Here is an 18,089-nt window from a genome sequence, read left to right as displayed (position 1 = left end):
CAGTATTAATTGCTGCCACCCAGCAGGCTCATTTGTATTCTTTGGCTCACCATACTATAATCTAATACATCGTTGTTTGGTTAAATGACTTCATCCTTCCCATCCAAAGTGTGATTTATTTTCCTGTATCAGTAGCAACTAAAAATGAATGTTTCCAGCTGTCTTGCAGTCTATACAAGCCGTGGTATGCTTAAAGCAAGCTGTCCTGCAAAAATCTTTTCTTCACATGTGTAGTGTGGAAACAGCCTAATGGAAGGTAACATAGTCACGAGCTTCAAGCTGAACATATGAAATTGCCTGCTAGGCAAATACTTTGTCATGTTTAAATGATACAAATTCTATCAGAACTAAGAAGCTAGTATCCGTGTTACACAGCAAATTCAGTCCTTCAAAGTGTAGGACCAAGTACGTAAACAGGTCTTACGCGCAGTACCCAAGCAGCGCAGGGTAATCACACATTTGAAACTACACACAAGGCAGAGTGTTAAGCCATGCAACCAGTTTGCAATTTGTCTTGTGTACCTGTAGCTCCAGTGGACCCAGTGGAAGTCACAGGTTCTCAGAACACCTCAGGACGTGGCCTGTATAACACTGAAAGGAATAAATTGGCTCTTAAAATGGAGCTGCTGTGTTAACAGCTTTTACAAACTATGTAAGTGTTAAGAATAATGAAATAAGACACTGGCAATGACAACATATTATTGAGGAACTGTTAAGTGCTGCATTATGATTTCATTTTAATGCTGCTTCTGGCTGAGAGAGCTTGCATGCCTGTGTGTTAGAAGGAGGCGGGAGAGAAGGGAAGCTGTTTAATATTTTTTGACCTATATTTTGAATTTATCTACTTGCTTAATTTTGAGCATGTTATTTCCAAGAAGATTGACCATTTAGGGGAATATTGTGCTGCCTTTAGGTTTCGTGCACTGGGTCTTTTGGGCTAGACTGTGGGCTAGACTTGCTGGACTAGATGTCAATGGTAAAGAAGAAAGAAAAATAATCCCCTTTCATATTCCTGGATTACCCAGACCTTGCCTGTAATCCCACAAACCAGGGCTGTCTGCCACTGTACTGGACTCAGGTGAGGGGGTTAAGTGCAGTAAAGGACAGAGACAAAAACAGGTAGTCTTGGCTCAATACCAGAAACGACTGTTGGTAAGCAGAAATCTTCCTACCTTGGCCTAAGGTTAGAAAGCAGCAGAAGAAATGTACCTCCAAGCCCAGCTGCCGAGGAGGTGCAGATCATATATCCCCCCTTCCATCAGTGCTTCTGTGCCAAAACTCACTGTTCCTTTTGCTGGCATTAGTGGGAATACTGCAAAGTGAGATAACACTCTGCCAGGATAAAGGTGAGAGAATTTGGCCCCAGTGCTTTATAGATGTTAAATAAATCCACTGCAAGAAATCCAAAGTATCTAGAAGTTGAAGCAGAGGAAGATATTACATCCTTACAAGGCACTGCTGATGCTAAAGCACAGAATAGGCACAAGTGTGGGGAAAAAGATTTATTCCAGCATTGGCAGTGGAATAATTTCTTTAACTAAAGACAAAGGGAATGAAATCACCTTTATTGCTCATCAGTGACAAAAAAAAAAAAAAAAAAAAAAAAAAAAAAAAAAGTGCTTCCTGCCTACAAAGCTGTTCACCTTTGATGCTACAGCAAATGGCCAATAAATCACATGGGAAATGCAATTTCCTCCTACATTTTTAATAATTCTTCACTCCCTGCATGAACTTCAGCTGGAGGAAAAATAAAAATTGTCCAGAGCTTAACTGTTGAAAGTGTTACAATATTGATTTCCCATGGAAGGTCACAGATCCAGGCTGTGGGTTTTTTTTATGTATTCCCCAAATAAGACATAGGACCAAAGCAGCAAAGGCTGGGAAGCTGAAACAAGACAAGAAATGTCAAAACTGGTAAAACTGATAAAAATTGAAGTGAAGTAGAAGGTAGGCTAAAGTTTTTAGAACATAGGAAGCAGATAAAAAGACATAGTCTTTAAGAAACTATTGAGGACTTCATAGTTACTTCTCCATTAGGCTCTGAATTAATCCTCTTTTCAGCTTCATTCCAGACTATCAGCCTCATACTCATGTTTATGGATCTGACTACTTAAAATTCCTTATATTGTGATAGCTGAATTTCACCAAATAACAGTGAGTCTCATTTATACCCAGACCTCTCTTTCTTTCAAGCGAAAATGTGACAGGTTGTGATTGCACATTCAGGGGGAGATAATAGGAGAACTCCTGTATATGCAGGGTAAAAATAAAGAGGTACTCTACCATAACTTTCTACACTTCCAAATGTTTCTCATGAGGTGGAGTTCTATTATTTAAGTTCTTTTCTTCTTCCAAGTTCAAACAAGACTAAAACATTTCAAAATTATTGAGTTAGATACAGACCTCTCTTTTGACCCATGAACTGGATTCTAGAAGCTGTCAAATGGCTGTGCTTGCTAAAGGGAAGAAAAAAAATCATCTACTGTTTTGATAATGATGTTCTGTTTCTGTTTTTCACAGCTCCATTCAATCCTCCCAACGCTGCAGACAGTATGGTCAAATTTGATGCCTATGGAGATGGGATAGGCCGATACAATGTGTTCAATTTCCAGTACACTGGAGGCAAATATTCTTACGTGAAGGTTGGTCACTGGGCAGAGACCTTGTCGCTAGAAGTAGACTCTATCCACTGGTCCAAGAGCTCTGTCCCCATTTCCCAGTGTAGTGATCCCTGTGCTCCTAATGAGATGAAGAATATGCAACCAGGAGACGTCTGCTGTTGGATCTGTATTCCTTGTGAAACCTATGAGTACTTGGCTGATGAATTTACCTGTGCAGACTGTGGGCCTGGAAAATGGCCCACAGCCGACCTGACTGGCTGTTACGACTTACCAGAAGATTACATCAAGTGGGAAGATGCTTGGGCAATAGGTCCTGTTACAATTGCATGCCTGGGCTTTATTTGTACTTTTATGGTCATTGGAGTGTTTATCAAGCACAACAATACCCCCCTGGTCAAAGCTTCTGGCCGTGAACTGTGCTACATATTGCTCTTCGGGGTCTTCCTGTCTTATAGCATGACCTTCTTCTTCATAGCCAAGCCCTCGCCAGCTATCTGCACCCTGCGCCGTCTGGGGCTAGGAAGTTCCTTTGCCGTCTGCTACTCTGCCCTCCTGACTAAAACAAACTGCATAGCCAGAATATTTGATGGTGTAAAGAACGGTGCTCAAAGGCCTAAGTTCATCAGCCCAAGCTCTCAGGTCTTCATCTGCCTGAGTCTCATTTTGGTACAGATTGTGGTGGTGTCTGTGTGGCTTATCTTGGAGTCCCCTGGCACCAGGCGGTACACTCTTCCCGAGAAGAGAGAGACTGTCATATTGAAATGCAATGTCAAAGATTCCAGTATGTTAATCTCCTTAACATATGACGTAATCCTCGTAGTCTTATGCACTGTATATGCCTTCAAAACAAGGAAATGCCCAGAGAACTTCAACGAAGCCAAGTTTATCGGTTTCACAATGTACACAACGTGCATCATTTGGCTGGCCTTTCTCCCAATATTTTATGTGACATCCAGTGACTACAGAGTAAGTCTTTGGATATGTGTTTCCATAAATTGTGTTCATCACTGCAGAGAACCCTGTCATCATTTACTAAAAGTTTCTTTTGTTCTTTGGTCCCCTGTATCCTTTGCAAACAAACTGTTTCAATGTTAGTGCTCATCTAAGCATATTGCCAAAATTTCACTTTACTTCTAAAATGGTCTCATTTTGAACTCTGCATGTATAGCTAGAGGTGGAGGGGATTAGTGCTATATGTTAGGTTTAATTGTGACAGAGGCAGAGCACATGGATGAAATATTCATGCTGGTACATCAGTATATGAAGTACATCAGTATATGAAATCCTATTATAACAGAAAAAGCTAGTAGGTCATGAGTTATGAGTCATTATGAGTTATTTGGAGGAGGCAGGCCTTAAATGAAAAACTTAACCAACTAGTCCATTCCAGCAAAAGAACCTGCCATTCAAACAGTATTTTATTCCAAACAAAAAAAATGGAAATAATTTCAAAATTCCCTCTAAAACAGTTCTTAAAGAAGTATTCTCAATAAATATTATGCTTTAATATACAACTCTTAATCTTTCTCCACTTTGTATGAGATAAAATACATCTGTAACTGAGCAAAAGAATCAGTTGGCCTTCAGCAGTATGCTTCAAACAAAACCAATTAAATTGATTAAGTTCTAAAATACTGATGAAAAGCTTCAGGTTCAATAAAATTATATTTTGGACGGAAAAAAATTGTCTCAGAAAGAAATTATAATATGCTCCACTGGAAACCTCACATTCATTTTGATGTGAGAAGTGACTTTTACAGTTGGCCCTTATGGCAGTTTGTACTGAATTGTCACCTTCCTGCCCAGGAACAATGTAGTAGACTAACCTAGGGCCTGTTTTATAGTATGCACATGAAATAGCATATAAAACTGGGGGGCTGATAATGTCACTTAATGTACTTTTAGTGTGACCACCTTGGAATACTATGTTTAGTACTATTTTTCTCAGCCTAGGAAAGGTACTGAGAACCTCAAGAAAACAGGGATGGATAACAAATGACACAGTAAGACACAGAGAGTGATACTAAAAGAGGTAAATATATTTAGCCCAGACGAGAGTAAACCCAGGAATACATGATCACAGACTATAAATAATTTCAAGGCAACAAAAAAAAAGAAAGGAATTATTCGGTTTCAGGAGAAGTTAGGATGGTAAGTAATGGCTTGAGGCTAATGAAGGAAAAGTTTAAGGCAGGCACAGGGGAAAAGTTCCTGACACTCAAAGTAATCAAGAAGATAGACAGAGGAGGAGGTTGGTGCAATAATGTTGGTCCAATAAAGTTGGTCCAATAATGTTGGTGCAGACAATCACAGGAGTGGGCTGCACAGCCACTGATGGCCAAGAGGAGTATGACTTGACTGCTCAAGCAGCATTTTTCAGCCTTATCTTCTGTAAGTGGGCTTTTCAGAAGTTCCTTTAACTGAACTTAAATGTAAGCTTCTGAAGTGCATAAGGTAGCAACTCGAGTCATATTGAGTTGACAGAAAATTAATTTAATTCTTTTTCTGATACATTCATGACTCATCCTGTGTTTAGGAGCTTTTTGAAAATCCCATCCTAGATGTCTACTCTTTTGGGATTCCTCTGAAAAGCCCAGATTTAGTGGACTTTATTTCAGCTTCACAAGCTGACTATGAACTAACCTATGCCATCCTAATGTATGCCAATTCTGGTGGCCTCAACAGCAAAAAAAGCATCACAGTGTCAATGAAAAAAAAGTAAATTTGCCAGGCTCAAGATTTTATCATTAAGATTTTATCACCTTTCTGAAAAGAGAGGGAGGCTCCTGAGAAATGTAGTTAGGTGGGGCAGGGGACACAGTAAAACATAGCATTCATCCCTACCAATATGGATATGGCAATGTCTCTGTATGGACTTTCTACAAAAGATGCCAAAATGCATACTAGAAATGTTGAGATAGCATATCACTGTATGTCTTACAGATTCACCCATCAAACAAACCTAGTTAATTAAGGTTTTCTCTATTCCTGGAACTGTTTATGGTGTACACCCTTAGAGTAAAAAAAAAAAAAAAAAAAAAAAAAAAAAAAAAAAAAAAAAAGCCTTCTGCCTTCTCTTCTCCTCTTCTCCAGGTTGAACAGTCCCAGCTCTCTCAAACTTTACTTATATGAGAGATGCTCCAGTTCCTTAATCGTCTTTATGGCCTTTCACTAGACTCCCTCCAGTAGATCTTTATCTTGTACAGGGAATTCCAGCACTGGATCCTACACTCTAGATACGGCCTCACCAGGGCTGAGTGGAAGGGGAGGGTCACCTCCTTAACCTGCTGGCAGTGCTCTGCCTAATGCAGACTCAGATACCATCGACCTTCTTTGCCTGAAGGGCACACTGCTGGTTCATGATCAACCACCAGGTCCACCAGGACCCTCAGGTGCTTTTCCACAGAGCTGCTTTCCAGCAGTCTACACCAGCCTGTACTGCAGTGTGGGGTTATTTCTCCTAAGATGCAGGACTTGACATTTCCCTTTGTTTGAAATACATGAGATTCTTATTTGCCCATTTCTCCAGCCTGTCAAAGTCCCTGTGAATGGCAGTCCCTTCTGATGTGTCAGTCACTCCTCCTAGTCTGGTATCATCTTCAAACTTGCCAAGAGTGCACTCTATCCTATCATCTAGATCACTAACAAGCAGGAAGCATCTTTCATCCATGAAGGTCTCCTGACATCTTTGTTTCACTCCTTGAAAGATTTGATCCTTGAAAATCAACCAGCCCTCCTGTACTTTCCATCTCTTCAGATCCATAACCTATGGGATTTTTCCAAGTAGATTCCTGAATAGGCCAAAGTCTGCTCTCCTCAAGTCCAGGGTCATGAGCAAAAAGCAAATCTTGCTTTTTGGCTTGTTCCTTCCTCTCAGTATCCTGAACTCTACCATCCCATGGTTGCTGCATTCACGGATGTCCCCAGTCTTTCCATTCCCAATCAGTCCTTCCTTATTTGTAAGTATGAGATACAGCCTAAGTTCTCTTTTCCATCTCCTTGGTTACCTGTGTCAGGAAGTCATTATCAGTGTTCTTCAGGAACCTCTTCAATAGTTTGTGCCCCTCTCTGTTTTCCATACAGTAGAAAGCTGGGTGGTTAAAAGCCTCTAGGGGGACTAGGGCCTGTCAACATGAGACTTCTTCCAAGCATTTGAAGAAGGCCCCATCCACTCAATAAGGTGGTCTGTAGCAAATACCCACCACATTTCACAGAATTACAGAATGGTTGAGGTTGGAAGGGACCTCTGGAGATCATCTAGTCCAGCCCCCAGGGACTAGAGGAGACTCCACAACCTCTCTGGGCAACCTCTGCCAGTGCTCTATCACTCTCACAGGAAAGTTCTTCCTTATATTCAGGCACTGAAATACACTTCCTGTGTTTCAGCTTCTGCCCATTGCCTCCTGTGCTGTCATTTGGCACTACTGATAAGAGTTTGGCCCCATCCCTTTGACACCCTCCCTTCAGGTACTTATAGATATTGATAAGATCCCCCCACAGTCTTCTCCTCCCCAGGCTGAACAGGCCCAGCTCTTGCAGCTGTTCCTCAGAGGGCAGGTGCTCCAGCCCTCTGATCATCTTCGTAGCCCTATGCTGGACTCTCTCCAGGAGCTCCATGTCTCTCTTGTAGTGAGGAGCCCAGGACTGGACACAGTACTCAAGATGAGGCCTCGCCAGGGCTGAGTAGAAGTGCAGAATCACCTCCCTCAACCTGCTGGCAACACTCTTCCCAATGCACCCCAGGAGACCATTGGCCTTCTTGGCCACAAGGGCACATTGGGCTCGTGGTCAGCTTGTCATCCACCAGCACTCCCAGGTCCTTCTCTGCAGAGCTGCTCTCCAGCAGGTCAGCCCCCACCTTGTACTGGTGCCTAGGGTTATTTCTCCCTAGCTGCAGGACTCTGCACTTGCCCTTGTTGAACCTCAGGAGGTTCCTCTCTGCCCAGCTCTCCAGCCTGGCCAGGTCTCTCTGAATGGCAGCACAGCCCTCTGGTGTTATCAGCCACTCCTCCCAGCTTGGTATCATCAGCAAACTTGGTGAGTAGGCACTTTGTCCCTTCATCCAGGGCACTGATAAGTTGAACAAGACTGGACCCAGTCCTGAGCCCTGGGGACACCACTTGCTATAGGCCTCCAACTAGACTCCATGTTGCTGATGATGACCCTCTGAGCTCTGCCTTTCAGCCAGTTCTCAATCCACCTCACTGTCCACTCGTCTAACCCACTCTTCCTGAGCTTACTTGAGAATGTTATGGGAGACAGTGTGGAAAGTCTTGCTGAAGCCAAGGTACACAACGTCCACTGCTCTCCCCTCGTCTACTCAGCCAGTCCTTCCATCCTAGAAGACTATCAGATTGGTTAAGCAGGATTTCCTCTTAGTGAATCCATGCTGACTACTCTTGATCACCTTCTTTTCCTCCATATGCCTGGAGATGACATGCAGAATGAGCTGTTCCATCACCTTACCAGGGATAGAGGTGAGGCTGATTGGCCTGTAATTTTCTGGGTCCTCCGTCTGCTCTTTTTGAAGACTGGAATGACACTGGCTTTCTTCCAGTCATCAGGCACCTCTGCAGTTCTCCATTACCTTTCAAAGACGATGGAGTGGCCTAGTAATAACATCTACCAGCTCCCTCAGCCCACATGGGTGCATCCAATTGGGGCCCATGGATCTGTGGGTGTCAAGTTGCCTAAATGATCTCTAACTCAATCCTTCTCAACCAAAGGAAAGTCTTCCTTTCTCCAGACTTTCTCTCGTGTCTCGAGGCTCTGGGACACTGAGGGCTGCTCTTAGCAGTAAAGACTGAAGCAAAGAAGGCATTCAGTAATTCTGCTTTCTCTGTGTCCTTCATCATCAGGGCCCCCACCCCATTCAGCAGCGGGCCCACATTCTTCCTAGTCTTTCTTTTGCTACTGATGTATTTGAAGAAGTCCTTCTTGTTGTCCTTGACATCCCTTGCCAGATTTAATTCCAAATGGGCCTTAGCCTTCCTCATCACATCCCTGCATGCTCTGACAGTGTTCTTACAATCCTCCCAAGTAGCCTGTCCCCTCTTCCACATTCTGTGTATACTTTCCTCTTCTGTTTGAATTTTACCAGGATCCCCTTGCTCACCCATGCAGGTCTCCTGCCCTCTTTGCTGGACTTCTTGCTGCTAGGAATGCACTGATCTTGAGCGTGGAGGAAGTGGTGCTTGAATATTAACCAGCTTGGACCTGCCTTCCTTCTAGGGCCATGAGGTTCCTCCAAGGAGTTCCGTAAAGAGGCCAGAGTCCACTCTCCTGAAGTCCAGGGTTGCAGTCCTACTTATCATCATCCTGGCCTGTCCTTCCTAAAGAGCCTGTATCCATCCATGGCAGCACTGCAGTCATGTGAGCCATCCCATCATATTTGTAATACAAATGAGATCATAGCCCTGCAACTGCATACAAACGTCTAACTCCCTCCATTTTTCCCCGTGCTGTGCACATTAATGTGCGGGCTCATCAGTGAGGCTAGTCATACTGATTTTCCAGAAAAAGTATGAACACTTCACCATAAAGCTGTCCTGTAGACACTTCCTTATTTGTGTGTATATAGAGCCCTGTTTTGTTGATTTAAAGGTCTCTCATCCACATCACAAAGTGCACTCTTTGCTTGCCAACCCAGTCTACCACTTCCTCACTTGACTGAGGGTCGTCATCTCCCTACTTTGCCATTACTAGTTTAAAGGTCTCCTTACGAACCTGTTGTCACGAATGCTTTTGTCCCTCTTCGTCATGTGAGTCCTATCTCTTCCTAGCAATCCTCATTCCTCAAAAAGTGTCCTGTAATCATAAAAGGTAAATCCCTCTTGCCAATACCAGTTGTGCAACCACTTGACCAGCAGGATACATCCCGTCCTCCTCGAGTCCCTCCATCTCACCAGAGATTTCAAGGAGAAAACCACCTTGACCCCCATGCCCTTGACAGTCACCCCCAGAGCCGTGTAGTCACACTTGGTACACTCCACATCTCCGCTGGCTGTATCACGCACTGATGTGCATGTGGAAGATCAATAGGGACTATTATTCCAAGGCTGGACAAGCACTGGCAGCCTCTCCAGGCTATCCTGGGTACAAGCCCGTGGAAAGCAGTAGACCTCCCTACAGAGCAGATCGAGTTGGCAGATGGGGCAACCACCCCCCCTCCACCACCCCTCCCCCCCGAGAGGCCCCAGTCATCCCGGTACCTCAAAGCTGCATCCTCTTTCAGGACCTTGGCCTGTGTCAAGTCCTCCACTGTGCCAGGGATAGCTGCTCCAGTGGGTGCTGGAGACCCTGTGGTACCAACACGATTGCTAAATATACAAACACTGTCCTCAGCAGAGCTTCCCATGCCCCTCTGCACAAACTGCTGTGAAAGCTGTCAAATCTCTTAGTTCCTACACTTATATAGACCTCTCCCTGGTACCTGCTGCAAAGGTTCCTCATCTTCCCTGATCAGGGAACTGTCAGATGGAACAAAAGCTCAAAGCACCCTCTGATGAAGAACAGCTGACAGAGCTTGTTAGAAGTTGCTAGAAGTCACAGCCTCTGGTAGCTAGTCTTTTCTGGCAGCAACAGGCACCCTGATGTTCCTAACTGAGCTTGCAGAAGTCCTCTGGCAATCCCAGAAGTTCCCAGAAAATCTAGAAGATCTAGAAGCAGAGCCCAATCTGTGATGCAAACTGCTATGTTAGTCAGCTGCCTTGGTTAGCTGCACTGTCAAAAATTTTAAGGAGATCTGTTGGATAGGACAGATTTCTCTGATGCCATTGATTTTCACCCGGAATTCTACATTGATCTCATTGAAGAATGAATCAAAGATACAGATAAAAGCTTAAGAAATGCAGAGGTAATGGAGGAAGGGAAACACCTGGTTAGAATGGTTCTAATAAAATCAAATGTCAAAACTTCCTACTGTTTAGCCATTTTCTTCAAACATATTTTGGCTTCAGGAGTTCACTCTCCTGCCCATTAATTGCACTGTGCCTGGCAGAGCTGCCCCTCAACTATACCAGCACTGATGTCCATGAGGCCAGATTACATGCCAAACCACTGAACTGGTCTGGGTTAAAAGTATTTTTAACCCTATTTTTAGCCTAAATGATTTCACTGAGTGAGCATACAAGTTGTGTCAGCACAGCTGAGCTGCTCCTGGAGGCACATACCATAGCAGACAGGCTGGAGAGGACGGCATTGTAAGTGAAGAAAACTTAAATTGAAACTACTCCCTTGGATTTCTCTATTTTTACAAGGAAACTCCTGATTCTATTTTACCTGTGTACAGCCCGGTTTGAGACCCATGCAAGACTGACTGCAGAGGCTTTTGGACTAAATGTAGACATGTGACGGAGAAAGTTCGGTTGGAAACATAAATGTGACCCTTTCGCACACTGTCTTTGTAGGGTCTGCCATGATCCCTCACCCTGTGAGAGCAAAGCACCTTTTCAGGGAGCTTGTCACACGCTCCTTTGGTAGAGTGATTATTAATCATATGAATACATTAATTATAGTCATTGCTGACAAAGCACTTGGTGCTCTGTGTAAACATAAAGCAACAAAATCCATTCACTGCTCTAATTTTCATTTTGCAACAATCATTTCTGACAAGGAGATGTGAGAAGCATTCCCGTGGAAGAAGGCTAATCTCCAAGGACTGCAGGAGTGTAACTAACGCAAAGTGAGCCATGGATGTATAATCGTTCAGATTAAGCAGGAGAGTTTAAGGCAGTTTAATTCAACATCTTAATTAATGAATTGGCTAGGAAGAAAAGAATATAAACTGAAAATGAGGTAGTAAACTGGCACCTAGTTATATGAGCAAAAAAACAGGAAGAAAGATAGACAATGCCAGTGAAGTTGCACTAGCAAATGTCCCAGTGACAACTGTTCCAGAATCCTGTAACCTTGCAAGCAATTTGTTTCTCAGCCTAAGGAGCTCTGTCTCAAAGTCAGTGCACTCTTGAGACCATCTGGCAAATGTCACCAGCAGAAGTAAGCTCTTGTGTTTACTCAAAATCACACCTATGTCTGTGCAGGTAATTATTGAGGTTCTCTGAATGGGATTGAGGCCAGAGGGTAAACAGGGTTTCAAATAGTGCCTTGTATGAGGCATCTAACATAACCCTTCATAAAGCACAGTACCTACAACCCAGTTTCCAATGCATCTTGCTTTGTCCAGTTGATGCATGACCAACTTTACAGAGGACTTCCTGATCGATTTAAGGAGAATGGGGTGGGAGGGAGAGAGAGCAGAACTATCCTTCCTGTGATACAATACGAGAGAACTCACTCAGTCCAGCACCTCCTTAGATGCTGGGCAACAGGGCACCATCAGCATCACACACCTCAGCTGCATGATCCCAGGCTTGCAGAAGATAGGGATGAAATACAGAGATGTTCAACACAAACAGCAGATGTAGGAACCACATGAAGGTTGTGGTTCTTGCTGCTGTATGATGATGCTTCTAATGTTCTGTATTTTAGAGCTTTTCATGCTGAAATACAGCACTTTGTGCCCGCTCTCTCCTAGGTACAGACCACCACCATGTGTATCTCTGTGAGTCTGAGCGGCTTTGTTGTGCTGGGCTGTTTGTTCGCACCCAAGGTGCACATCATCCTCTTCCAGCCCCAGAAGAATGTGGTCACTCACAGACTCCATCTCAACAGGTTCAGCGTCAGTGGGACTGGGACCACGTACTCACAGTGTAAGTAACAAAACTGTCACCTTTCTATAAGGACATGGGGTTGTGGTGAGTTTGGGTAAAGTCAAAAGAGGTTTTTCTTGTCAGCAGTAAAAGGCTTTCTGCAAGCCAGGTTATGCACCCCATGGAAGCATCACTTCATTTGTGTCTGGAAACAAAAACTTGTTCCCCTTATGTGGGATTCAGCTCAGAGCCCACTATGAATCTCATTAAACTCAGCAGAAAGCTTTCAGCAGCCTCTGACTCAGGCCTGTACTGTGCAAAACCCTGTCTCCCACCGTCACCTTCATAGCAGAGGAAGGAGCAGATTGCCCTGGAGTATTCCTGTCAAAATGACATGCTGTCATATCCTGGGACACCGCACAGCGCACACTCAATGGATGTCACTGCCTAGGCTCTAAGTCTTCACCAAATGCATAAGAGGGATGCTGTAACTGTTTCTAAGCACTGAGCACGAGCAGTGCCCTTTGGAAAAGTCACAGCCTAGAGATGCAATCAGCATGCCACTGCAAGGTCAGTTCATCTTCTCTACTCTACTCCTTTCCCTCATCTTCCGTTTCTTCCGTTTCTTCATCCCAAGCGGAGTCATGTCCGTGATTTTGTTTTGGGATTGTCAGTCTTTTTTTACATACATTGTTCAGAGATTTGTATATTTTTTCCTTGTTAAGCTAAACTTGTCAAAGATGGGAGCACACAGCACCTTGTTCACAGAGGTCTGCAGACAGTATGTCTAACCTGGAAGGCTAATTGAAAAAGCATGCCACAATTAGAGAGAGGTAAAGAATAAGAAACAGAGGAAAATGGGGAGACAGAGCAAGGTTTATTAGGAAGATGACACTGACCTAGCCTCAGGCATTAAAATGTAACCTAAATTTCAAAATTGACTGAAAATGTTTGACACCTCAGGTTGGGAAGGAACTGAGGACCCTGCTATACCCTCAGATTGACAGAAATTAGGAGGAAGAGGCGACTAGCCTTTTTTGCTTCTCCCAACCAAAAAGCCGTGAGTGCTCCGGATCCCTTAAGAAGGGATCAGCTGTGTGGCTCTACATGTCCCACATCTCATCAGAGTGAGAATTGCATCCACATCTGATGCCAGAAAGCAAAATCACATTGCTATTTTGGAGAACTTAAACCAAGACAGGTGAGACAGCCCAAAGTGTCAGAAGTGCACAGCACTCCCGAAAGGGCTGGATTTGCAAGAACCGTGAATTCCCAATAATCCTTTAGACAAAGTGGTAAGTCTCATATGATTATTTTCATCCTCTATAAACATTGGATGAATCCCTCTTTCCAATATTTATCCCTTACACTATGCAATAAGCTAAATCAGAAACCGTTTTGATTCAAGGACACTTTCATACAGGATTGCATTTTGGAATTATATTTTTGTTTGTATTACAGTCGCTGGATAATGTGTGTGTGTGTGTGTGTGTGTGTGTGTGTGTGTGTGTGTGTGTGTGCATGCATGCAACTGAAAGACAATCTCAGTACATAGCTTTAAATTGAAAGCCTACTTTTAAGGTTTGTGAAAATCTTTAAGACATTAAGGAAAGCCTAAAAATCTATCCTTATAACACCTTGCAAATTCATTTAGAACTATCGTTTACTTCCCCTGCTTACAATTAACTGAAACTAAGATGCTCATCTCTGTTGGTCTTTTCAGGCCTTGGAAAGAGACTAGAAAGACCTGAAAGAGAGACTAAAAGGTCTGTTGCATACAATAGAAGAAGCCCAGCTGCTCCCTTCTAGGAAGATTACTTTAGCAAAATAACAGCGAGAATCCACTATCATAGAACCATATTTTTAAGAAGGCAAACTTTCCCTCATTCCCTTCTATTTATTTGTAGATGATTTTGAATACATTTTCTTTTAATGTTATTTCAACTCTTCAATCATTCATAAATCTCCAAAAGGGTTGTCATCCAAATTGCTTCTAATCTGCATTATGGCCTTTTCTATGCCTACTATAATCCTCTTTCAATGTGCACCCCATTCATCACAGGGAATATTCTCTCAGTGGCAGCAAGAGAACATGAGAAAACATCAATCACCACATAGTATATTTAAATACATATATATATATATATATATATATATATATATATATATATATATAAAATACATTCATCTTATCAGCCCTGAGACTGATGGCTTGTTTTCCTTTTGGCCTTGATGGTGTTTTCATCAGTCACAAGCTACTTAATGGAGGCTGATCAAAATTAGCTGGAGATTATTCTAGTAACAGAGATAACTGAAAAACCAATTCTTATTCATTACCATACAGGCAGGAGTTTCCCTCTAGAAGCTCCATTACTCCAACAGGCAGTGTGTTTCCTACCTTGATGAATTCCCATCTCTGCTGCATTTCAAGGCTGCCACCACCTCCTTGCTGTCTCATTCATTAATGCTCTGAGATGCTCTTATGAGTAATGAACACCAAGTTACCCACAGATGGTTTTATACATGTCACCTTGAACCATGAAGACCAGCTGAGCACTGTGAGAAAAGGTCAGGGAAGCTCAATATGGTAACAAGCAGGACTAAGAGTGTTAGCTCCAGAGACGCATCAAGACTATATCTCTACATTGAGTGGTGGAAGGAGGGTCTGAGTCTCTGCTCAGCCTCTTTAGCTGCAGCTTGGTAACTAAACTAAGCACCTGAAGTAGTTCATCTGAACACAGCTCCCCGTCTCTACTGCATGCTCTGCAAAAAACAGTAGAGGTAAATATTCGACTGCTAAGGGAGAAAACCTGCTATAAAGGAACTGAGCTTTGTTCGTTTTGACAGCTGAAGTTTGGACTACAAAAGAATATAGATCCAAGCTGAAGAGAGACAGGACATATAGGCGCCTAAGTGCATGACAAATCTTAGAATGTATGTAACCATACACATTTATTGCATCTGAAAATGCACCTTTGTGCTCTATAAATTTTATTTCCTCAGCAATGTGTCTCCTCATCAGGATATTTCCCTGTTTCTCCTATGGCCTGGTTTACAGCCTGGCAGAGGTATTCCCAGGAGGTAGGAGCACCACAATTCCAAAATTGCTCAGCACTGATTTAAGCACCTACATGATTCAGGCTGAGCTTTTACACCCAGAAGGTGTGTGTCATTCATCCGTATTATATCCACATGGACAGCTGCACACAGATGTGAGCTCCTCCAGAAGTGCTCCTTAGGGGTCAGAAAAAGAATTAAAGCTACTATTTATAGCCAAGCTGGTATACTCTCTTATTTTCCCAATCCTAGCTCCAAACTAGTGTAGCTGTACAGCTTTTATACACAATTAATTTGCAGCTGTCCAGCTGTGAGCATGAGTAGCGGAAGTGGCACTCAGTACAGCAAGTTGGAGTCTGACTGTTCCTGGCTGTGCAGATATGCTGCAAGGTGCCCACAGCAGTGCTGAGATCTTAACTCTGGTTCTGTGCCCAGGATTTTCTGAGCAAAATGAGAGGAAAGCAAGAACTGCAGCCAAATCAAGATTGCTGCTCATGTCACACTTTTTTTTTTTTTTTTGGCATAAACACAAGGGCAAAACAGAGGTGAGGTGTCTCTAATAGCTCTTGCAATCCTTCATTTGGCTGCTGCTGTAAGACGTGATGTGAAACTCAGGGTTGATATTTAACATTGCCAAGAGGTAAGGAAAAATAAGATCTTTTGTTGAGCCAACAGATAGAGCTGGATACTTTGCGTGAACATTTTCCTCCACTCAGCAGAGTTAATTTCTACCTCTCAGTATTATGAGAGAGAGATGTGCTGTTAAAGAAAGCCTGGGAACTGAAAAGGCAAGAGTGCTTTTTTCTTGCTTATCACCATATTCTCTGTCTAGCTTTGGCATCCTCCTGACCCACTTACTGCAGTATTTGAGCTATGTATAGTCTTCACAGTGTTGAACTTCACAGAACCCCTGAAGCTAACAAAGTTCTGGGTGGGTGATAGATGTACATAGAAACTAAATGCTTTTGCCCCTAGTCACACTGCAGTAGGATAGGGATTTGAATCAGGTCTCCTAAGCGGTACTGATTTTTCAATTTGACAACAAAAAGTAATACTACTACTAGTAGCAGTAGTAGCAGTAGCAGTAGTAGTAGTAATGATAAAATTATCAAGTTAATGTGTTGCCAGATTATAGTCAGTTTAAAACTGAACATAAAACCTGATAGTTAATTTTCACGAAATCTTAGATTTGTTGCCCTTCTACCTGCAAATAACTGATCTCAACATATTGAGGTTGTGCAATATCAAGCTCGCGCTACCTAATTCAGAGCAGGGACTCATCCTTAGCTCTCGTGTTTATCAGGAATATTCTCTACCCTCTGCTTAACACTTTAGTGTGAGGGTGCCTCTAAATTTCTCTTGTTAAAGTTGTTCTGTTTCCATTAAATATTTATTCACCCAAAGAAGGAATTTGAAATAGTAGCTTGAAATAGTAGCTGATTTGAAGAAAGAGGAATTTGTCTTGCAAGTGGTGCTGAGAATTGGTCTGCAACCGAAATGGTAGCCAGCACCAGTTTTGGGAGACTGACCACGTCCTTGTCAGCTGCATAAACTACTTTTTACACTGGATGATTACATTGACTAAGTCATTGTTTGCTGTGTGTTTTCTTTGATGAAGACATCATATTTCTCTGGGTCACCGTTATCATTAACCTAATGTATCTTTCAGCAAACAGCTTTATGGAGCTGTGAACAGGGATGTCACGAAGTATCTGAAAGCACATTCCTGATGCCCAATAGATAATTTTAACAAAGATAGACAGACCAGTTTGTTTTTAAATTTAAATCCATGAGACTTTAGCATAATAATGCTATATTCTACAATCAGTATATAAATGCATTTAGAACTGGATTCTCATAATCAGCGTCACATTGTCATATCACTGAGGCAATGGAAATACTTGCGTATAAAATATTAGGCAATGTAGACAAGGGTATCAGAATCTGACCCTCACCTCTGGAGTCATATTTTATCCTGATCCAGAGGTTCTAGAGGTCAATAGGATTATTGGCCAGAAAATATTCTGGGATTAGGTGAGAAATAATGTTGTTTGCAAATTCACAGATATTCAACAATTTCTTCAATCACGTGTATAATTTTTAAAAATTAAAAAGTATGTCAACACAGTTCTAATGTGCAGAAATGGATTCTCTATTAAATTAAAAAAAATGTATGCATTTTGTTTCAGGAATGTCTATCCCAGTTCAGGAAAGCTTGCAGACTCTGACCTTAGCATTTCATACCATTTCATGAAAAAATCAAAGATTCAATTTTTATTCTATTAAGGTATCTTAATGCCACTCCAGCTAAATTATCTCACACTACTGCACAAAATCCAACAAAGTGAGACATTTTGGGCTAGAATTATCCCCCAAAAAGTACGCATTTTAATTGATACTCTTGGAGATGTTTCATCATCCTACTTAGCCTCTCTGAATAGTTAGCAAAGAGCAATCAGGTTCCTCCAAGAGATGCTGCAGCCCCTCTCTGACTTTTTTTGCAGAGGTGTGAGTAGTACCTGTATCAGCTGCACTGCTGACACAGACATCTGCAGTGATTCTTTATTAGACATCTCAGTTAGACTAGGTGAGATAATCCAGATAATAACAAACCAGAATCTGGATGTTGCTGGGGCACTTTTCCCACCCCTGAAATTGTCTGATTTTCCCCTCTCTTTCTCTTTCAGCATCTGCTAGTATGTATGTACCCACCGTCTGCAATGGAAGGGAAGTTCTGGACTCAACCACTTCATCCCTGTGA

At 42.5% G+C, this 18,089-nt stretch overlaps 1 protein-coding gene across 2 annotated transcripts in view; it reads left to right on the top strand.

Annotated features, from left to right (window-relative positions):
- Nucleotides 1-18,089, top strand: part of GRM3 (glutamate metabotropic receptor 3) — a 47,668-nt gene extending 29,579 nt beyond the window's left edge. Inside the window, exons 3-5 of one of the 2 annotated variants that reach the window (XM_062597418.1) lie at nt 2,521-3,587; nt 12,157-12,331; nt 18,016-18,089. In XM_062597418.1, coding sequence (XP_062453402.1) covers nt 2,521-3,587; nt 12,157-12,331; nt 18,016-18,089 — 1,316 coding nt within the window. The remainder of the gene's footprint in view (nt 1-2,520; nt 3,588-12,156; nt 12,332-18,015) is intronic. The other variant, XM_062597505.1, reaches the window with a different exon arrangement.

Source organism: Rhea pennata, chromosome 1, assembly GCF_028389875.1.
Source record: "Rhea pennata isolate bPtePen1 chromosome 1, bPtePen1.pri, whole genome shotgun sequence".
Taxonomy (NCBI): Eukaryota; Metazoa; Chordata; class Aves; order Rheiformes; family Rheidae; genus Rhea; species Rhea pennata.
The sequence above is the reverse complement of the archived record's forward strand: the minus strand, read 5'-3'. Positions and strand labels throughout refer to the sequence as shown.